This window comes from Gordionus sp. m RMFG-2023, chromosome 5 (genome assembly GCF_954871325.1).
Source record: "Gordionus sp. m RMFG-2023 chromosome 5, tfGorSpeb1-WG-v2, whole genome shotgun sequence".
NCBI lineage: Eukaryota > Metazoa > Nematomorpha > Gordioida > Chordodea > Parachordodidae > Gordionus > Gordionus sp. m RMFG-2023.
The window spans coordinates 26032908-26056759 of NC_088779.1; the positions used below are offsets into that span (position 1 = coordinate 26032908).

General features: G+C 27.4%; 2 protein-coding genes and 1 long non-coding RNA gene across 5 annotated transcripts in view; 2 read left to right on the forward strand and 1 right to left on the reverse strand.

Annotated features, from left to right (window-relative positions):
• Positions 1-23852, forward strand: part of LOC135929325 (oxidation resistance protein 1-like) — a 35255-nt gene that overhangs the window by 9102 nt on the left and 2301 nt on the right. For 2 of the 3 annotated variants that reach the window (XM_065465858.1, XM_065465859.1), the window contains exons 2-10: positions 14615-14725; positions 18531-18638; positions 18729-18896; positions 20231-20392; positions 21180-21313; positions 21554-21846; positions 22154-22334; positions 22472-22589; positions 23437-23547. In XM_065465858.1, the coding sequence (XP_065321930.1) occupies positions 14615-14725; positions 18531-18638; positions 18729-18896; positions 20231-20392; positions 21180-21313; positions 21554-21846; positions 22154-22334; positions 22472-22589; positions 23437-23547 (1386 nt within the window). Of the gene's footprint in view, positions 1-207; positions 231-14614; positions 14726-18530; positions 18639-18728; positions 18897-20230; positions 20393-21179; positions 21314-21553; positions 21847-22153; positions 22335-22471; positions 22590-23436; positions 23548-23852 lie in introns of those variants that run through there. The other variant, XM_065465860.1, reaches the window with a different exon arrangement.
• On the reverse strand, positions 7095-7489 carry LOC135930518 (uncharacterized). The gene is made up of 3 exons (XR_010572803.1): positions 7384-7489; positions 7225-7341; positions 7095-7181 (listed from the first exon to the last, which is right to left on the reverse strand). It is a non-coding gene; the product is annotated as an uncharacterized LOC135930518 (long non-coding RNA).
• LOC135930299 (piggyBac transposable element-derived protein 4-like) lies at positions 7861-9255 on the forward strand. Its single transcript, XM_065467080.1, has 2 exons — positions 7861-8584; positions 9080-9255. Exons 1-2 carry the CDS (start codon positions 7861-7863, stop codon positions 9253-9255), a joined length of 900 nt encoding a protein of 299 aa, XP_065323152.1.

Below are 23852 nucleotides of genomic sequence, written 5' to 3' on the forward strand. Positions count from 1 at the left end.
AAACAGAGTTTTTAGCCGAAAAATATCACTTTAGCTATCGGGGCTTTTCCTAAAAATATAGATGCTCAAATTTGAAAAGAAACCTAGTATAAAAATTAAAACGTCTTAATGTTAACAAATTTTCTCCAATACGCCCCTGTAGATTGAGCCAATTTCTCCATTACACAACTACACTGAAGTACCCTGTCTTTATCAACGCTTTCGAAACTTTGACCAATTGTTGAGCAAAAGTTTTTCGTAATTTATTAAATGACTGATTTATTCCTATTACTTTCGCATATACAATTTTTTATTATAAAATTACGAAATTAAATCGTATATAACACATTTTAAATTTGACATATAAGCGTAAATTTGAAAAAAAAATTACACTATAGATAGATATTAGAGATCTGCAAAGTTAGGCCCGGCCCGTACCCGGCCCGAATGGGCTTCTGGCCGGGCTCGGGCATAATTCTATTTAAAATAATCGGGTTCGGGCCGGGCCTAATATTTTTAAAAAATTTTGGGTCGGGTCGGACCTTGGAAATTTTATTAAATATATCCAAATTTATCAATTTTATATTGAATTTTTTATGTAAAATAAAAATTTTTGATTTAATTTATTGAAACTAAACGCTATATAACATATGTCTTTTATTTTAAGTAATTATAAAAATTAATTTCTATATTTAAATAAAATCGGGCCTGGCCGGGCCATAAATTTTTTAAAAATAAATTTCGGGTTCGGACCGAACCGGCAAAACATTTTAAAAAAAATTTCGGGCCGGGCCAGGCTTGAAAAATTAGGCCCGATGCAGATCACTAATTAGATATCCTAATTTTAAAATTATCTAACGCGCGTATATAGTTATTTTCTCGCTTCCCCTGTTAATTAATTAATACTTTTTTTAAATAATATATTTTTGAAACGGATATTTACAAAATAAATTTATTTTTTATTTATTTTTAAATTAAAAAAATTCTTTATATTATTTATCACTAAATCGACAAAAACTTGTTTTCAAATTTAATTAGAAGCTATATCTTTTTTTTTTGATAAAATTATTACGAACTGGTAGAAAAAAAAGGATGGGTGGGGTAGGGGAGTGTAGGAACGATTCTCTTTAATCCGGATCCCCCGAATCCGCTATTTATGAGGATAAATAAGTTTGTATTTGGGGATGGGGGGGGGTCTAAAGAAGTTAATAGGGATCATCGATATCGGAAGTTATTTCTATTTGTAGTATATATATACCTGAGCTTTCACAATAACAATTGCTATATAATTTTTTTTTACCAATTTTAAATTATATTGTGATTATCTTTTCTTAATTCTTTTTTTTTAGTAAGTGGGCAGCAGGCAAAAGAAAATCTCCTTTACTGGATAAATGATAAATACGAATTATGATTTTTATTTTTTTTGATAAAAAAAATTCCGGTTAGGGTCCACCTCTTCGTATGAACAATGAACATGTATGAAAAAACGTCAAATGACCTAAAATGGCCACAAATATATTTGAATCGATTATAAATTTGTATAATTTTGAAACGCTGAAACAGATTTGACGAATAAATTAAAAAATGCTTTTTATTTTATATTATTATTTAAATAGCTAAATGGTAATTAATATTTATATTAATACAAGACCAGTATATACTAAAAAATAAATTGCAGATAATTTACAATATTTTAGCAAACTCTTAATACTATTGTATATAAATATATCTTTGATATAATATTAATAAAATTTATTATCAAATATCTGATAATAAAAATTTTAATTAATATATAAAAATGCAATCTCCTTTTTTTTTGCATGATAATGTATAAATTGAATTAAATATTTGTTAGAATAGATAATTAATCAAACTATGTTGAACCATTTGATTGTTAGAATTGTTTTGAATAATATCTTTGTTTGATATAAATATCTAAATGATACTATTTACTTGGAGTAATGGTATTTCTGTTATGGGCATCTATTTCTTCCAAGACTTCTTGGTTCATAACTTTGTTAAAAATAGTTATACCAATATAATTAAAATTTACTTGGACTATTTGTGTTATCCAAAACTGGACCTTGTAGATTAATGGCTTTGAAAAATTATTGTAAATATTAATTTGACATTTTACTTTGGAATTCTGCAGTACATACATTTGATACTATAATATAAATACACAAGCATTAATTCAGTAATTAAGGATATAATTTAAGATAAAATATTAATCAAAATTATTTACTTTGGATTGGTTTGCAAGTTTCTAAATGTTTTATGGTGATGCTAAATTGAGTAACATTAAGTTTAGCAACAATCTTTATTATGTTTAGTTTTCTTAAAAATATAAATTATTATATATGAAAATTAAATAATATATTAATTTCTAAATTTATAAGCTTTGATATTTGTTGATCTATTGGAAATTTTGGGAATCAATTGAAAATTTTGGGAATCAATTGGAAATACGACAAAACACCTATTAAAAAAAATACGAACTAGAGGGACGATACCGAATTATTAAATATTTAAAAAAATTTATCTGATGCACCATATATTCATGTGTGCACAACATTATAGGGCTAGGCGTTGATTAATCACGTATAGCGTAAATATTTATTTGGGGAAGAAAGTATATTTTGGAGCGAGCTGGGGAAACGTAATGTTCCGAACTACAACCTTGTATTTTAAATTAAGGGTTGAAAATCTTTTATCGATTTTTCTTTGGAGCCTCCCCAGTGATACACTAACCTTCACAATCTCAGGTGGCTCAAATTTTTAAAGATGGCTTTAAAAAAAAATTCCCTTCACCTTCCTCTCTTATTGGTGCAACTGAACCTCCCCTAAATCTTTCTTTCGTTATATTTTTTTAAGACTAAACATTGAACGTCACGTAATTTTTTTTTAATGGAAGCATCTCCTCTTGCATATATTAGATTTAGAGATCTCTCAATCACTGCCACCTAACCGAATACGATACCTAAAAATAATGCAATATATAATTTATCAATATTATTCATTTTTTTAAATATTTTATTTATCATTTTTATCATTTTTATAATGAAATTATGAAGTTTATAAAGGTATATTTTTAAAAAAAAAATAAAAGAAGATAATAAGAAAATAAAAATTAACAAACAACAATCTTTCATTTTTAACACTTTAAGTTATATTAAATTTTTATCAATATATATTTGTATCCTGCATAAATGTAGACTCAATTTTAAATAAATAAAAAATTCTGAAGGTTAACTACCATTTTAAGTATCAACTTAGTGTTGTCAAAAGGCCCGATTTGGGTCGATTTTTAAAAATGGCCCGATTAAGATTTTAGCTCAAATAATATTGATCATAGCATCTTGATTTGTCAAATACATGTCCCAAGTATTTCTGCCAGCTTATGTGCAAAATTTTTAGGCTTGCATAATGTTATTTTGGTATCAACTAGTGTTGTTAACGGCTAAATTTGAGTCGATTTAAAAAAACGGATAACTCATTATTTTATCCAGAAAAAAATATTATGCAAGCCTAAAGATTTTGCTCTTAGATGGCACATGAGATTGAACATTTATTGGCGATGCTTGGGCAAAATTTTCCTGGATATAATGTTGAGTTAGCCGTTTTTTAAAATCGACCCGAATCCGTCTTTTTAACGACACTGTATCAACCACAGGTTTCAATTAAAATAAAAGTTTCTGCCGATATTATATATAATTATCTACATTTCTTATAATTATTGATCCTTATTATAGATTATATTATTATTATGATCAATATTAATTTTATTTTTTTTTCAAACAAAATATTTATCCACCAAAATTATCGGTATTTATATTAAAAATGAGTCGATTGGATTAATCTTTCTGCTATAACAATTGACTCTTATTTTTCTTATAATCCTTTCTTTTTCCTATTCACTTATTTTTTTGAATTCATTTCATCCATCCCTATGTTTAGATTATAATTAATTTTAAAAAAAATATAATACAAGTCACCCAAATAAAAATTTCACGATTATTATTAATTGTGGGAGAATCCGAATAGCTCCTACAGTTTTAGCGTAACTCATTATTTTAGATAGAAAATTAGTGCCTAAGTCTTTAGATCGCAAATGGGTGTCAAACCTTAGTACCATTCATGACCAAAATTTTTAAGGTTTGCGTAATATTTTTTTTCTGTATAAAATATTGAGTTAGCCATGTTTTTTTTTAAAAAAATCGGCTCAAATCGAGCCGTTTAACAAAACTTATAAACAAAAATCTTTACTTCTCTCCCCCCCCCCCCCCACACTCCTTTTGACACGTAATTATACTATCATTATCATGTTTAAAATAATAACACCAATTAAAAGCAAGAAACTTTATAAAAATGGGGAAGTCGATATGAAACACGGGAACAAGCCCATACCGATATGAGTAAAAATCCGGCTCTCCGATATTTAAAAACTAGATTATACATATATATTTTTTTGGTCTAAATCAATCCAGTTTACGGTAAAATAAGCTTTATCGATTAACTTGTTACTCGCGAATGCCATTTAAAATACCGGTTTAAAGGTCCAGGTTCGGTTTGAATCCCTGGGATTAATTGAAGCGCTCAGATTTTTTTAAAAATAATTACGAATAAATTTTTTAAATAATCAAGGATAATTTTTTGTATATTTTTATCAGACTTTATTTTTTATAATTTTTCAGTAGAAATATTTAATCACAAGAAATTTTTGGTGGTTTAATTATTTTTCCTACTTAAATGAATATAGTTTAAATGTTCATTTTTTTTAAAATTTACCTCAAATTATTTATAGTGCACACAAATTAAGCATTTACGTTTCGCCGTAATTTTTTAATAAAAAACGTAACGCATCCCTTGTTTAAATTGAGGTTGCCTTTTTATTAATATCGTCGATTCAAAATTTATAAATTCTATAAAAAAAGGATTTATCTTTGAAATTTTTATTATCGTCTGCCTTCTTATTTCATTAATTTCTAAATATTCCCTTTCAGGATTATAAGTAAGTTATTTATATTACATATTATATAATATTACAAAGCGAAGAATAAAAAAAAGTAATGAAAAAACAAACCTATTTGCGTTTTTTTAAAAATTGTTGCTAACGCCAAACGGTAATTTTACCAATTTGCACGAGGCCATTTGAAATACATTATTTGCCCTTGCAACGCAGCGTTTGAAACGCTCAATTTGTGCGCGCCATTATACTTTTTTTTTATCTGGGGGGGGGGATATAAGTCTTAAGGGGTTAAGCTTGTTATTTTTTTGGCATCTATTTGCGATAAAATTAAAACTAATTTAACCCTTCACTTCAAAGGTGTAAAAAACTCCCTTAACTACAAAGGTGGGGTCTATTTTACCCCAAATTTTGATTAGCTATATCTCAGAACATATTAAAAATTGAGATCTAAAATTTTGAGTATATATTTAAAAAATATTGGAGATAATAAATACAAAATCTTAGATTAATATTTACTTCCAAAAATAAGTTAGACAAATTTTCCTAAAGTTACTGAAATAAAATTTTCTTTTTGAGTACTTCCTTTAATTATGGTATTATCACTAAATAAAATTCAAAAAATGCAAATTTTATTAAATATTTTATTAAATCAATGTTGAATAATGATAATTACATAAATTTTTTAAAAAAATATCATATATCAAAAAAAATATTAATCATCAAATATCATGTAAAATTTTGAGATAACATTCGCGGCAAATTGTATGCATATGATCTTTACAAATAAATTTTGAACAATTTAAGCAAATTAATGTTGTTTTTTTATCTTTCACCCTTGGACACTCATAACATCTTCCCTTTTTATTTATTGGAATATGTTTTTCATCAATTATGTTGAGAACGTCCCCTATGTTATTACGTAATAGTCTACATATACGAGGGTTCTCGTATCTACTGGTCATAAATGGAGTTATCAGTTCCATAGCTAATAATTTTATAAATTTAGACCTTTTTATAGTCAACAAATTATTGGCTTTATAAACTATTAGGGCATTTATTATTGAAATATTTATCATAGTATAAAAAATGGTAAGTGGCCATCTATTTGATCCCTAGATATGGAATATATTGAGCAAAGTTGATCCACTTCATCAACTCCTGCTTTGGTTAAATTATAAAAAGTTATAATTTCTGGTTTTAACAATTCACCAGTTGTTACATCAATTTTATTATCATAATGTAGTGTTGAAAGCAACACTACATTCTTATACCTTTTTGGTGTATATGAAACAATAGTAGTATTTTCTTTGAATCCAAATCAACTTGAATATATTCCTCTTTTTTTTAAGAAAAAATAATGCAGGTAACTGCCTTTTATTTTTTTTAATAGTCCCTACTATTGTTAGGGAATGTAAAGATACAAAATAATTAGCTAATTCATAGCTAGTAAACCAATTGTCCATTGTAATATTTCTATTACTTTTTGAAATTGGTTGAATTAGTCTTTTAACTACATTAAATGGCTTGTTTGACAATTTATATGGCCTTTCTGGCTATTTGCCAGTATATAATTCTGTTTTTAATGTATAAAAAGTTCTAGAATCAACTAGAGCATATATTTCCAGACCATATTTTGATGGTTTATTTGGCATATATTGCCTAAATGGACATTTTCCTTTGAATGCAGGAAGCATTTCATCAATAGTAACATATTGTCCAACAGAATAAGAATTATTGCAATTATCATTAAAAATATCAAAAATTTCTCTAATATGTGTGGCTTTATCAAGTGCTTTCCTTGTATTTCTTGTATTCATATCATCAAATCTAAGCACTTTCAATAGAAATTGGAATCTATTTATATTCATAGTATATCTAAATATATCAACACCAAATCCATCCTTATTCCATAAATCTCTTATATTTTGATGACTGGATTTATAAACTCCGGCTATCATTAGCAAACCAAAACCAACTAAGGCATTCAATTCATTTTCATCCATTTTGGCATGATAAACAGAGTCATCTTTTTCAATGGACTCAATCTTTTGATTTGTATATTTTAAAATTAAATCTGTAATATTAGGTGAAATGAATAATTTGAGCCTTTCTAATGGTGATTTTGCATTTTTGGCATGAGATTTATCCCCTGGCAAACATGATATTATATTATGGGATCTTGTCCTTTTTTGTGTAGGGCATTCCATATTCCATTTAGTTTTTCCATCTTTACCTTCATATTTTCATATAATTTATTAAAGACTAGCATATTTTACTGTAACAATATTTATAGCTATCTTCACACACATCACTATCTATATTGTCCTTCTCTGTCTCCGAGTTGTGATTGCTGTTATACAAATAATCATTATCTGACTCAAAATCTACTTCACCTATATAAATTTTATAAATATCAAATATTAAATAGAAAATACTTCCAGAACTTGATGATATTAAATTTTCCATATGCTAATTTTATAGTATTTTGCTCCACAAAAAAAAATAATAGTATAAAATTTTAAAATTTTGAGTAACAATATAACAATGAAAAATTTACAAATAAAATTTTTTTTTTCAATTTTATATATTAGTTCGTAATATACAATAATATTTATCAATAAAAAAAAATAGTGAAAAAAAAAAATTAAGTACAAAGGTGGGACCTATACTACCCCAAGCTCAACAAATTGCAAATATTTAAAAAAATATCAAATCAATTATCTTGATATTTGGTAGATATATTCTTTATAAGAAAATATTAAACTACTATAAAAACTAGGTCAAAATATCTTCAGGTTTCTTTATTACCAAGATTATAAAAGCCGTGGGGTATTATTTTCCCCACCTTTGTAGTGAAGAGTTAATAAATTATATAAAAATATGAAGGTAAAAATGGAAAAACTAAATGGAATATGGAATGCCCTACACAAAAAAGGACAAGATCCCATAATATAATATCATGTTTGCCAGGGGATAAATCTCATGCCAAAAATGCAAAATCACCACTAGAAAGGCTCAAATTATTCATTTCACCTAATATTACAGATTTAATTTTAAAATATACAAATCAAAAGATTGAGTCTGAAAAAGATGACTCTGTTTATCATGCCAAAATGGATGAAAATGAATTGAATGCCTTAGTTGGTTTTGGTTTGCTAATGATAGCCGGAGTTTATAAATCCAGTCATCAAAATATAAGAGATTTATGGAATAAGGATGGATTTGGTGTTGATATATTTAGATATACTATGAATATAAATAGATTCCAATTTCTATTGAAAGTGCTTAGATTTGATGATATGAATACAAGAAATACAAGGAAAGCACTTGATAAAGCCACACATATTAGAGAAATTTTTGATATTTTTAATGATAATTGCAATAATTCTTATTCTGTTGGACAATATGTTACTATTGATGAAATGCTTCCTGCATTCAAAGGAAAATGTCCATTAAGGCAATATATGCCAAATAAACCATCAAAATATGGTCTGAAAATATATGCTCTAGTTTATTCTAGAACTTTTTATACATTAAAAACAGAATTATATACTGGCAATCAGCCAGAAGGGCCATACAAATTGTCAAACAAGCCATTTGATGTAGTTGAAAGACTAATTCAACCAATTTTAAAAAGTAATAGAAATATTACAATGGACAATTGGTTTACTAGCTATGAATTAGCTAATTATTTATTATCTTCACATTCCCTAGCAATAGTAGGGACTATTAAAAAAAATAAAAAGCAGTTACCTGCATTATTTTTTAATAAAAAAAGAGAAATATATTCAAGTTTATTTGGATTCAAAGAAAATACTACTATTGTTTCATATATACCAAAAAGGTATAAGAATGTAGTGTTGCTTTCAACATTACATTATGATAATAAAATTGATGTAACAACTGGTGAATTGTTAAAACCAGAAATTATAACTTTTTATAATTTAACCAAAGCAGGAGTTGATGTAGTGGATCAACTTTGTTCAATATATTCCATATCTAGGAGATTAAATAGATGGCCACTTACCATTTTTTATACTATGATAAATATTTCAATAATAAATGCCCTAATAGTTTATAAAGCCAAAAATTTGTTGACTATAAAAAGGTATAAATTTATAAAATTATTAGGTATGGAGCTGATAACTCCATTTATGACCAATAGATACGAGAACCCTCGTATAAATAGACTATTACGTAACAACATAGGGGACGTTCTCAACATAATTGATGAAAAACATATTCCAATAAATAAAAAGGGAAGATGTTATGTGTGTCCAAGGGTGAAAGATAAAAAACAACATTAATTTGCTTAAATTGTTCAAAATTTATTTGTAAAGATCATATGCATACAATTTGCCGCGAATGTTATCTCAAAATTTTACATGATATTTGATGATTAATATTTTTTTTGATATATGATATTTTTTAAAAAATTTATGTAATTATCATTATTCAACATTGATTTAATAAAATATTTAATAAAATTTGCATTTTTTGAATTTTATTTAGTGATAATACCATAATTAAAGGAAGTACTCAAAAAGAAAATTTTATTTCAGTAACTTTAAGAAAATTTGTCTAACTTTTTTTTGGAAGTAAATATTAATCTAAGATTTTGTATTTATTATCTCCAATATTTTTTAAATATATACTCAGAATTTTAGATCTCAATTTTTAATATGTTTTGAGATATAGCTAATCAAAATTTGGGGTAAAATAGATCCCACCTTTGTAGTTAAGGGAGTTTTTTCCACCTTTGTAGTGAAGGGTTAAAGAATAGCATATTTTACTGTAACAATATTTATAGCTATCTTCATACACATCACTATCTATAATGTCCTCCTCTGTCTCCGAGTTGTGATTGCTTTTATACAAATAATCATCATCTGACGCAAAATCTACTTCACCTATATAAATTTTATAAATATTAAATAGAAAATACTTCCAGAACTTGATGATATTAAATTTTCCATATGCTAATTTTATTGTATTTTGCTCCACAAGAAAAAAAAATAGTATAAAATTTTAAAATTTTGAGTAACAATATAACAATGAAAAATTTACAAATAAAATTTTTTTTTTCAATTTTATATATTAGTTTGTAATATACAATAATATTTATTAATAAAAAAAAATAGTGAAAAAAAAAATTAAGTACAAAGGTGGGACCTATACTACCCCAAGCTCAACAAATTGCAAATATTTAAAAAAATATCAAATCAATTATCTTGAAATTTGGTAGATATATTCTTTATAAGAAAATATTAAACTACTATAAAAATTAGGTCAAAATATCTTCAGGTTTTTTTATTACCAAGATTATAAAAGCCGTGGGGTATTATCTACCCCACCTTTGTGGTGAAGGGTTGAAAAATTGAGTGCTATTTGCTATCACTCGAAGTCCGCATGTTTGGGTCATTAGGAGGGAGTGGGGGGAGGCTGGGTGTTAAAATTCTCTAAAAAAGAAGCTAATAGAAAAAAAGTTAAGCTATATTATAAAAATGAAAAGAAGAATTCAGCTGTTCTCGTATATATTGAGAAATGCGGAATATAACCTGGCTTATGAAGCCCTAAGTTGGCTTCCAATATATAAGAACAATAGATACTGTAACTACAAGACTTACTGGCTAAACAAAACTATATTAGACATACTAAACATGAATATAAGTCTAACTCAGTTTACTCATTTAAATAATTACAAAGGCTCCATTATTATACTTAAAATAAAAACCAACTAACTTATAAACCGTTAGTTCCCTTATATAAATATTCCATCCTTTTTGGGGTTCATTTTCTTTTCTTCCATTATTTCATTTTCAATTTCGGAGTTTGCAACATATCCTCGGCAACCTTATAACCTAACCTTTTACACTCGTCTTGATGGTTATTCGATTTTTACATAAGCCTTTGAAATTTTCTAAATATTATTTTATTGTATTCATTCATGGTGCTGAGTTTATATTATCTATTCATATTTATTTCAAGGTTTCTCTCAATACTAATTAAAAGTAAAAATTAATACAGCCAATATAACCCTCCCATAATCAAATTCTATTTAATCTATGATTAATAAAATATTATTTAATTAGTCTATTTTAATAAATTGGAAAACTTTGTCTATATAAACTCTTGTTTTTTTTAAAAAAATGGCTTGTAACTCAGAGATATACGTTCTGGTTGAGGCGCAAATATCTGGTTTGATTTTCAAATCTTTTTTTTTGTAAAATATTTTATTTCTTTTTTATTATATAAAATATTTCAAATTTAAATAATATTTTTTTCAATTCAAAGAAAAATTTTATTTTACATAATGGATGACAAAAAAAATGGCAAAATATTACCGTATAGTATTTATATATTATAAATATCAGGGACCTGTAGAGGTACCATTTACACGGCACGGCCGGATTATTTTTTTAAAAAAATTTTTCGGCCCGGCCCGGGTTTTATATATTCAGGCCCGGCCCGGATTTTTTTAAAAATATATATTATATTTATTTTTGATTATTATAGCTAATAATGGCGATTTCAAATATTTGGTTTTAAAATATACGGCCCGGCCCGGATATTTTTAAAAAAACTTCCATATCCGGCCCGGGTATATTTAAAAAAAAAATAAGAGCCGGGCTTAGACCGGGTCTTGAAAGTCTCTGATAAATATTTGATGATAAATATTATTGATAACTGAAAAAAGAAGCAATCAACAAACACATCAACTGAAATTTTTTGAAACTTTGCATGATTGTAATAAAAAAAGTATCTTAATTCTATTCTCCTTCAATGGTGTTGTTAAAATAACTAGTTACTTTAACAATGAACTAAACATCAGTTATAACCAAAAAATTTTAATTTGCTTTAGCATTTAGAATATATGGTATATTATAAATATTTGATAAATATTAGTTATAAAAAAAATTTTTTTCACATCATTTAAAATTATTTCAAACTTTACATGATTGTAATACAAAAAAAGTATCTTAATCATATTCTCGTTCAGTGGTGTTTTTAAAATGACTAGTTACATTTGCAATGAACTTAACCAAAGAATTTAATTTCGCTTTCGAAGCATTTAGAGAATATATTTGAATATATATTAGGAATTTACACATACAAAATAACGTTCATTAATCATCCGCGTTATTATTAACCTAGGAGGGGGGGGGGTGGGTCAGACATCCACAAAAATTTATTTAAATTCAAAATTGAAGTTTCCAAGGATTAATAATAGCGGTATTATATAACTATATATTATCAAAAATCAAAGATAGCTTAAACCTAATTATTGCTAAAACTATTCACTCCCATACTTTACACTTATCTGTGCCTTAAGAATCCGAGATGATAAATTGATATCATCAGAACCATAAATGTTATTTTCTCCATTTTTTCTACTTCCAGTAAGGATCAAGTTTAAACTAGGATCATATAAACCCAATGATAATATTTTTAAAACCTGTATTCCTGCTTGATTCTTTTAAAATAAAACTTTGGCCAAAAGGGATATAGGCAGAATAGCAAATTTTTTTTATAATTTTATGATAATTTTTCTGAATCGTTTCTAAATAAAATCAATCAATTGCAATTATCGCGGTATTTCCTTCGCGATATAATGTTCGCGGTGATTCTCTCGACATAGGATTCACGAAATAGTTTACTCTGTATTTTAGCGATAATAGCTTTATTATAAAACTTTTGCGAATTATTGATTTGCCATAAAAGTCATGTATTTCGCTTTAAAAGGTTCGCGATAAGCGTTTCGCCATAAAAAAAATTGGCGAATGTGGATTAGCGATGACGAAAATTTTTCTTATAAAATTAGAAAAATTATTTCGCGCGTAAAATATTTGCTAAAAAATTATATTTTTTTATTCGACGAATTGAATACTAATAGTGCTGATCATAAGTATTCAAATATATATGTTCCTAATGGAAGTTTTTATTTTTTAATAATCACTTTTCCATTCCCATCAACTTAAACCTGTTTTATCCAGCTAGAAAATAACTCATTTATAAATAAATTTATGTAAAATGTTTGGGAGAAGGTTTTTACTTTTTACTAAAATTATTAATATTTTATATTTTTTAACGAGGGAAAATGCCTCTATTAAATTTAATTATTATGACAAAGTTGATGGCAACAAATCATTATCTTCAACTATTATTAGTTATATCGATTTTTTTAAAATGTAATATTAAAATTCATATAAATAACACCAGTAAAAAAAGACTTACATAATATCACGCCCATAGGGTAGTCTTGTGTAAAGCCTCGATTTATCCGCGTTTTAAGAAAATGGCGATTTCGGCCGCTAATATTTACATACGCCTTGAGATTATTCTAGAAGGTGGCAGAAGGGGGTTAGCCCTCTTTTGGTGAAGAGGTCTAGGCAATATTTGTTCAAAAGTTCGGTTAAAAAATTTTTGTTCGTGTTCAAAAACGTCAATCAAATTGTTATTAAAAATAAATTTAAATGAAAAGATTTTTTTGGGGTATAAGTTTAAAATCATAACAATTTCCCAGGAAGAGTTTTTGGTTTAGTGTTCGGGGAGTGGGGTTTGGGAATAAGTTCTTCATTAAAAATGCACTTTATCCATGGGATCGGTTCACAACCCTGGTTTATTTATCTATAAATTAAAAAGATCAGTATCCGATCTATTTCGATTCTTATGAAATCAAACTTCTAAGCATATTCAGAAAAATATTACGAGGGCTTGAAGATTTTGCTCTCATAGACACAAAGGCTTGGACATTTCTGGTCGAAATATTGAGTTACAGTTTTTAAAAATCGGCTCGAATGAAGCGGTTTTGCATCGCTAGACACGAGTAAACGATCTGCTAGATCTTGAGGTGAGTGCTTCTTTTTCCGTTTTCCTCTTTGTCAAGCCATTCGTAAGGCGAAAAACTTCAAGATTGTTTTTTTTCGATATAACATTCGTTTTCTCTGTTTGTCTTTTTATGTTTTTTTTTATTCAAATCAAAATCATCTAAAAATTGGCACTGAATCGCATAGAGTGTTAAATGTTGATTAATCGAAATTCGAATATTATAAAAAAATATATAAATTTATGTTTCCCGGAGGATGAAAATAATTCATAATTCGTGAGTATAATTTTCCTTTTGATCAATAGTAGTAATCGTTAAAATTCTAGCCACAGCCAGTGAAATGAGTGAGATCAGTCTATCAAAAATTCCCTAATAGTTTTTTTTTATATTTTAAAATGAAAAGCAAGTTATTATATTCCAATTTATGCATGATAGACGAGCCAGGCTAGCAAATCTATTTTATATACAAAAGTTATCAGTGTTGTTAAAAGCTACACTGAAAAACATACACTCATTATCCTTTTGAATGAATATTTTTTTTTTCCCCACGATTTCATGAAAACGACATCATTAAAATATTTTTTTTTGAAATATATATTTGATATAGTATTTCATTAATTCAGCGTTTTGAAAAGTATAAATTTTATTCCCACCCCCCTCCCTGACATTTGAATTACCTTTTAAATATCCATTTATTTTGTCAATCTTTCCTTTTTTTTCTCGAGAATACATTATTATTAATAATTTGGTAAAAACCTATTTTTTTTTATTAAATTGAATTTTTTTTTTATTAAATTGTATTTTTTTTTTTAAAAAAAATATGAAATAATGTTTATCAGATGTTAGAGATACTGAGGGATATTTCTATGAAGCAATTGCACAAACTTGCCTCTTTCAGCGACAATCAAACGTCAACTTCCGACAATCAATTACAATATAATTCGTACACGGTTAGTTTCACCATGGTTTCTATTATTCGTAATAATGAGAGAATTAAATCATTATAATAACCTCTAGATTGACGATTAATTGATTGGAAGCATATTATACAGCTGTAGACTCCATTTTGTGGTTTGCACTGAGACTAAATAACGTTTATCTTTTGATATATTTAAATTAAAAGGCCTAGTTCAAACAAAATGAAACGACCACCATTTTGCGAATAGGCTTAACATATACTTTTTTTGTATGGTTGAAGGCAAAATCAGGCTCATTCCGCTAAGTTTTCCAGGTCTAAAAAATAGAATTTATATATATTTTTTTAAAATGTCATTTAGTCAACTTGCATATCACAAAATGACGTCTCCAGCTGACTCCTAAATATTTTTAAACAAAAACATAGATGCCACTTAGTCGACATGCATCTCACAAAACGACGTCTCTAGCTGACTCCTATACATGTTTTTTTAATGTAATAAACGAATCGTTAGTCTAGATTAGTATTATTGAGTGTCATTGATTCCGTTTGTAAGCCAAGGTATTTTTTTTTTACTAATGAGGCTTCTTAATAAGTCTTAGGCCATTTGAATTGACCCGGTTATTTAAATGTATCAGGCCTAACCCAGGTTTGATTTAAATTTTAAGATCCTACCATTGTTTTAAAAGATTGACTTTAAAGTCTGGTTTATCTTTAAGTCTGCCTCGAATTAGGCCAACCTGATTTCGCGCGATGTTAACATAATCATAAAAACATATGTTAAGCCACACATCGTATTCACAAATATATCATTTATTGAAATAATTTTCATCTAATGATTCGGGAATTCGGGTCTCTAATATGTCTGCTTAGATATCTGTCATTTTATATATATTTATTCTGTCATTATTATCACATTACCGATTTCGCAGTTATATATATATATATTTTTTTTTACTAATTAAAAAATGATAGTTATATGGTCTTTTTAATGGTATGATGGGTAAAATGCGAGTCCCATTTTAAAACCGTTATATTTTATTTAAATATCTGTATTATAATGCGCAAAAATTTAGCGTTTCAAAACACACATTTTAAATGCATTCGTATAAATTGGACAGCATTTATTTTTGTTTTAAATTTAGAAGTTTTCATATTTTTTTTAAAAAAATGGAAATTAACGGTTCAATTTAAAAATAGCTACGATTACATTTTTTTTTATTTGCGTTTTGAAACGCTGCGTTGAGACGTTCGATTTGTGCGCTATATAAAAGCTTTGATATTTTTTTGACATATTTTTATTATAACCTTATTATAAATTAATTATGATTTCGAATGTTTATTATTGAAAATCAAAGTTTTTCAAATGAAAATTTATTGTAAAAAGAAGTTATTGAAAAGAAAGCAAAAATTGGCTATAAAATATTATTACTTCACATTTTTTTTTTTACTAATAAAAAAAAATATATATTTAAGACATGTATTAATCAAATTTTTTTAAATTTAATTAACAGGAATTCTGCAGTGGGGGAGGGGAAAGGGGGTAGTTTTTTTTTTTGGAACATTAAAATTTTAATATAGAACTAATCGATATAATTATTATACCAACCATATCAAAAATGACAATTTTGAACGCGAATAATAAAATATTAAAAAATACCAGAGATCTGCAGAGATACTAATTGCACGGCTCGGCACTGATTTGTGAAAAAATATTATGGCCCACCCCGGTTTTAAAAACGACCCTACCCGGATTTTTAATTTTCGGCCGGCCCGGATTTGTGAATTTTCGGCCGGCCCGGATTTGTGAATTAATGTAACAATTTTTATATTTATTTTATTTCATCCATTTGCTTTATATATATTATATATATGTTAGAGGCAATCCGGCAACGTATTATTTTTACAAGTTTAAATCATTTTTTGAACGCATTTTTTTTTAAAAAAAAATATGATTATACCTTAAAAAAATGTATTCCAGCATGTTTAGAATACCTATTTAAAGGAATTGTAAAGAATTTTACTCTTAGCTTTTGAGTCATTTATAATTTATATGATAAAAACTGGTATAGATTTGTAATGAGTTCAAAAGTTCATGACAAAATTGTCTGAAAATCAAAGGGTAGGTATTTCAAACATGATGGAATAAATTTCCAGTAATATCTTTATTAAAAAAAACGTGCTCAATAAATGATTTAAAGTTGAAAAAAATAAGACATTGCCTTGCCGCTAACACATATATATTTTATATAATCAATAATCGCTATGTAAAATTTTATAAAAATATTTAAGAAGCGAATGTAATATTGTTAAAATAATATTTCAACTTATAATCGGTATGTAAAATCACAGGGAAATGTGGAATCAAAGATTATACGATAATTAAAGAAGTTAATTAAAATACCGTTACCTAAATGAAAATTAATCTTTACCATTGCTCCAATTTTTTTAACAACTTGTTTTGAATAGAGATTTAATCTGGATTCATAAGCTGCTAGTCCATTCATTTTAAGATATACTTTTGATCTCATTTGTGCTTTTACTAATGGGGTATTGTTGCCGAAATATACAATAATTTTAATATATTTTGAAGAAAAAAAACTCCAAAATATATCTTTTAAGTTTGCATTGCTTCCATCGCTTTTCTTGGAGGGATTATATACCAAAATTTATCTTTCATATACCAGGATTTAGGATTTAAATTATGAAATTAATTGGCTATCAGATCTAAGAGATATATATTTATTATTCTCGAAATAAAATTTGACTAATTTTTTCAATATCAGGATTTAATATATAGCTCCAGAAGGAGTTAAAAATATTTGTAAATTGAATAGGGCCATTTGATGAATCAGATATCGTTCATTTATTTGAGTCAAAAATGTATCCAAAAGTGGATTAACAACGATCATTTTTTTAGAAATCCTCAATTGGAACCGTTTGTTTGTATTGGTTCAAGTCGAGGTTTGCGCAGGCACGTGAGTAGAGGGAGGCGAATCCCCACAATATCAGTTGCCGGTTAAAATATCTTTCATCTTTCAAAAATGATAAAAATTGTAAACAAAGATAGCAGGACAGGATGGATAAAGAAAAAGAGATTGAAATTAGAAGTTAGAAATACTTTAGAGAAAAAGATCATATTACATAATGAAGTACGACAACTTTGCACGTTACGAAAAAATTAATTAACTTTGTAGGGGATAAAATTGGAAATTTAAGGGAATATTTGTCAACCAGATTCATTTATTAAGGGAATACTACAATTAAAAAAATTACTACGAGTACAATGTAATTGGCTGTAAAAATGCCCATTGATCGATTTCATTATCTCTAAGCTTTATATTTGTGCCAGAATGGAATAAGCCAGCAAAGAACTAAAAATTCTTAGTGTTAAAACCATATTATAATAGCTGGAAAGATGCATGATAGACCAGCAAAAATGGGGAAAAAAAACTTCCATATCAATACTATAATATAATAGATGGAAAGATGCATCATAAATTTTTTTAATGATCATCAAAATATGGGTTATCTATCATTTAGAATTTTTAACACAAAAAAATATATTACTTTCGTACTTTAAAAAAAACTTATAATTTATTCTGTAAAAAATAAATCACGTTTTCTTATAAAAAGATAAATGATAATTTCTAAAATGTGGCAAAGTTAAACTCGTTCCCTGTATTTTAATTTTTTACGATTTATCAATTTAAATCGTGAAAAGTTTGATAGTTTGATAATTGGGATGAGCTAATTTTTTTTTATTTAAAATTACCAAACAGAAGTTCGTTACCATCTATCCTTTTTAATTATTCTTGTTTGTTTGTTTGAATGATTAGGTTGAATCGCGTGACACGATAGAGAACATCGCTCTGAAATACGATATACTGCCATCGGAATTGGTCAAATTGAATAAAATGTCCTCTAGAATGTTATACCCCGGACAGGTAAATCTATTATTAGCTTAGGGCCTATTTGTTAAAACATGATCATGGAAGGATATTACATATTTTATATTAACAAACTTTTTTTTGTAGTTGATAAAAGTACCAAACGCTTCTTACCAATTACCACCTCATCAACCCCAATCAGAAGTAGAAGTTGACCCTGTTAGATTTCGAAGTTCGACCATATCTTCCATTCCCAATGCTCATCCATTGCAATCAAACCCCGAATCCGCCAACGTAAAACTATTCAGTTCTAAGGTTAAATGAATATACTTAAACGATTCTCTTTACCCAGAATTTGGAACCGGAATCTCGAATCCCTTTTGTGAATTTTTTTTTTGGGGCAGGAAGTTGTCCTAACCTAACAAAAGTGTAACTAATTTTTATTATTCGAAAGAGTTTTTGTTTGGGAACCGGAAAACCTTTTTAAAAATAATATTCAGAATAGGAATCTTATTTTGTTATGGGACGCGTCCCGAAAGACGTTTTGCCACCAGACACGTCCAGATGACGATAACTTTGGGACGGGACACCTTCACTCTCTTTCCCATCCAAATAAAGAATAGTTAAATCACATAATTTCATTTAAAATTATTTTTAAGGTTGAAATTATAAAAGGCTCATTTTTGAATATGGTCGCTTACCATTTTTTCTTCGATTCCCGTAAGCTGATTCTCACTAATCTCTTCCGTTAATAAGCACTCGAAGATATCGTTTGAAAAAAATGTATGAATAAATGATTCTTATTTTCAAAAGATGTTAGGTAGGTAATTGTCGCTGGGTGGGACATGGTTCGTCGAATGGGTGTTTTTTTATATTAATACTTATCAGATAAAGGAAATTATTAAATCGAAAACATTCAACATTATTTGGATTCTGGGACATTTGTTCCTACGTTTTTTTTTCAAAATAATTTTATTTTATTTTTTTAAAAATGGTGCCGCTAAAATTTTGAAAAAGGGGTCCTACTCCCGGTTCCAAAATGTAACCCTGTTTCGTTTCCGGTTCTTGAATTTGACTCTATTCTTATTCTGGTTTTAAAATCTTTTTGAAGTAATTTTAAAAAAAATTTGAACATTAAATAAATCCTCGAAAATGAATAACTAAACATTTTAAACAATATTTATATAAATTACTTACACTTTTGTTAAAACCGGCCCAGAATCGATTCCTATAAATTTTTCCGGTTTCTAGATGCTTCTTTCTTTCCTTCTTTCTTTCATTCATTTTTTTCTTTTTGTCATTCTTTCTTTCATTATTAATCTTTCAAAATTATTTATTGAAATATTTTGCTACAATTTTCTATCAAACTGTTCCTCTCTACAATAAAAAATTCATTTTTTTTTTGAAAAGTATCATTTCAAACTTAATCAAGAATAGGGTTATAAATAGTGCCTTCCAAATTTTAAATGATATTTCTTTATTGGTTGTTACACAATGGCTATTTTTCAAATAAGAAGATATTAGGTAGCCTAACTATCAGTTAAAGCTATAAAAAAATAAATTAGCACGCTATTTTAATAACGCTTAATGATAAATTTTGAAGATGGAAATAAGGTATAAATTTTTTCTCCTTCTTAATTTACTAACAGTCTAAGAGTTTTAACCTGGGATCCGCATCTAGGCCTACATATTCACACGACTCTCGATTTTATTCGCAATCCTACGAAACGGAGTCGGAAGAGGACGATCCTATCGTCCAAAGATTTTTCAAGTGCCGAGCCGTATATTTGAGATATGACGCCCCTGAACCCGTAATTTATTTTTCAAGATCAGATATTATAAAAATAATGGCTAAGGGGATGAATTGTGAGTTATATAAGAAATTAACGTTAAATATTGCCACATGGTTTTGTTGTGAAATCAAACCTAACCTCCCTTTAAGATATTATACTTATTTAAGTTTTAAACAATTAGAAACCAGATCCAAAAATATTGATTTCATCAAATCTAATTTTTTTTTTCCTCTTCATATAATATAAATGTATGAAAGAATCACAAATTATGTGTATCATTTTGTAGCCCTTCTAGTTTGAGAAAATATTTTATTTTTTCAGGCGGAATTTTTTTTAGTTCTAAGGGCTGCTTGCTTAATCTCCTCAAAACATCATGTCGGTTCTATTAAATAGATTGTTTATAAAAATGATATTTTTACTTACAAAGATATCTTTTACGTAATATATTATATTCATCTATATTATGTATTTTAATTAAATTTAAGTTTAAAAAAACAAAAAATCGGTTTATGGGAATATTTTAATTTTTTTTTAAAAAAAAATTTCTTATTAAAGTAGAATTTTAAGGGCTACAAAATTTTATATAGTTTGTGACTTCGCATCAAGCTTTTTAGAAGAAAAAAAATGAAATTTAATCAAATCACGATTTCCCCGATTTTCGACCATAAGGCATGTTTTTTTTGATCTGGTTGAGCTAGAATTTGAAAACAAAATTTACATTCATAAATAGCCATAGTTTTATTTTGTTGATTAATCATATAAATTTTTACATCTTTAATTAAATTAAAAAAAAAAATTAAAACAGTTAATCGGCACATTATTACTAACTCCCACCGCTACTATGTTCGATTCGACAGATCTTAGCGTGACTTTACCTTTCAACCAGCTCCGATTAGCTAGGTTGTTTCGGGATATCGATATATATGGAGAAAAAGATGGGTAAATACCCCCTTATAGATTTTCAGAAATATTGTTCATTGAAGCTTTATCAAAAAATATTTTTGGTTCCTTTTTTATGGAGTATTATATTATATATTAAATAATTGATTTATTAAATTTCCTTTTTTTCCCCAATTAACCCTTTGAAATGATTCGCTCAAATTAAGAAATAGAAGTAGAATTCTAAATTATATCTATTTTTAAAAGTTTAGTTTGCCACCTTCCTATATTTAACTTTAGAACGTATTCCATTCACACTGACCAAACTCGCATGGATAAAGAAATAATATTAAACTCTGCCAAAAGTAAACCCGTTTTAAAGGTCGACAGTAAAATCGAAGATATCTCCAACAATACACCCCATGATAAGGATAAAGATGACGATTTCGAGACGAAAATTAAAGCTCATAAAATGAGCGAAGCGCAGCGAGTTAACATATCCATAATTAGCGGTTTGGAATACTTGAGCCAGCATTGGCCTGCCGCCTTGAAGTCGATCCTTTTTAACGAGCAATCAGAAAATTCCAAAAATGGTTCGTAGATAATCATCTTATAAAAAAACAATATTTTTTTTGGACTAAGATTTCTGTAAAAAATTAATTTTTTTTGACCTTGAATAATGCAAATTTTCCTGGTCCATGCTAAAAAAAATATTTTATGCCGAAAGAAGGTAAAAAAAAATTGGGCTTAGCGAGGCTTTTCAATATTCGTAAAAAGGATTATCAGCGGCATGACCCATCTAACATTATGATATGGACGTTAACAAGGAGATTGTTAAAGAAATATATTGGATAAATGGAATCTTTAAAAAAAATCGTTTATAATAAAATTTAATTATAGATAATGAAACAATCAACGCTCATCCTATGGATTTAAAAAACCAATCCACGTCTTCTCTGACACTCCTTTACCATCATAATCACGATACGGAGAAGGTAATTTTTCTGGATATCGATACGTTGCCAGACGCGAAAAATGGGGATGGGGGCAATGAGTACTGGTTCTGTCTACTCCCTTCCGAGTAAATTCTTATCTTTTTATATATTTTTTTTTTATTTTTCGTAATCGTTTATTTTAGAAGAAAATTTAAATATGGGAGATAATATAGAGAGAAGAGATAATGAATTTTTATTTTATTATGTTTACAAACAATTTTAGCGCCAAAAAGATTTTTATATTCTTGGAAGAGTGCTCTATTTACCTCGCCGAGGAAAAAAGTTCCAAGAAGTACGAACTTAGAAAGACTGCCACCGCGAAAAATAGCAAAGAATGGGAAGTAATTTAACGTCTTAAAAAATAATAATATAATTATAAAATATTTATTATTATAACTATCCAATAGACATTGTTTTTAAAATGTGATCAGATATCATCATTTTCTGGCGAGATCCAGGAATAAGGAATATTATAAAGTTGATTTATTTAAAAAATAAATCTAAAACTTTGAAAGAAAATTGCGCTCAACAATGAAAAATTAAGCTTGTTGAGTCACAAAAAAATCCATCTTTTCCTTCTAGGTAATATCTCTTTCAAAATCTAGGGAAGGGTAGGGATTAATTCATTTTAATTGAAATAATGCTGCTATTCGATATTGAAAAGAAGAAAAAAAAATGATTCTTATTACCCTGAACCGAATTATGTTTGTTAGAAAATTTTTTTTCTTATCGCCAAATATATTTTTATTGGGACATGCGAGTAACCTATTGGGTGATTTGTTTTTGCGATGAGGGTTACTGTAATAAATATCTATTTCGCATCTATTTGATTTTAAATGACCTAAAATACTAACACAGACTAGACTGACGATTTGTTTATTTAAAATGCATTAAGTCCGTTATTGAAAGGTATTTAGGGCAGTTTTAAACTAAATTCCTCTCAATGGCGTCTACTATAACAGCTGACTTTAGTATACACACATTTAAAAAAACGAAGAGGGTCATTGATGTCATTGCTTAGTTAGATACCTTTCTTCATAAATAGAAATATTCTCTGAACCATGATATAGTAATTTTACTATAATATTGATATTTTATTGTGAATTTTTATATTTTATTGTTAGCAAAATGTGCTGTAATATAAATTATAGCTTATTGATCCTCTTTTTTTCTTCTTCCAAATTTTAGCTATTAGAATGTCCTAAAAAGGATGCATCGCCACCACTCCAAGATTACAATCCCGATATTCCATCACTGCTCGATACCAGTTCCATACTTGACGACGATCAAATTATACAGGTTTATATATAAATATCTTCAAGATCTAATTATTTAGCTTAGACCTAAATGATAGTTCATTCTTATATTGTTAAGAATAGAAGGAAAAAAAATATAAATTTAAAATGATTTTTTTTTCCATATTGCTATCCGTTTCTCTTCAATTGTCGAAGATATTAGTCGTTACATAGTTAGTTAATAAGCAAATTCGGCTCAATTTACAGGCATATGTTATTAGATCCTTTTAAGGTTGAGCCATCCTTTCAAAAAAACGAAGTTCATTTTTTTTGTAAAAATGCAGCTTTTACTCCCAGCAATAAAGCTTG

Excerpts from the sequence above, each read along its gene's own strand:
- LOC135930299 (XM_065467080.1), top strand. The coding sequence starts at position 7,861 with ATGGAATGCCCTACACAAAAAAGGACAAGATCCCATAATATAATATCA. Across the intron at positions 8,585-9,079 it reads AATTCAACCAATTTTAAAAA|GTATGGAGCTGATAACTCCA; the intron begins GTAATAGAAATA and ends TAAAATTATTAG.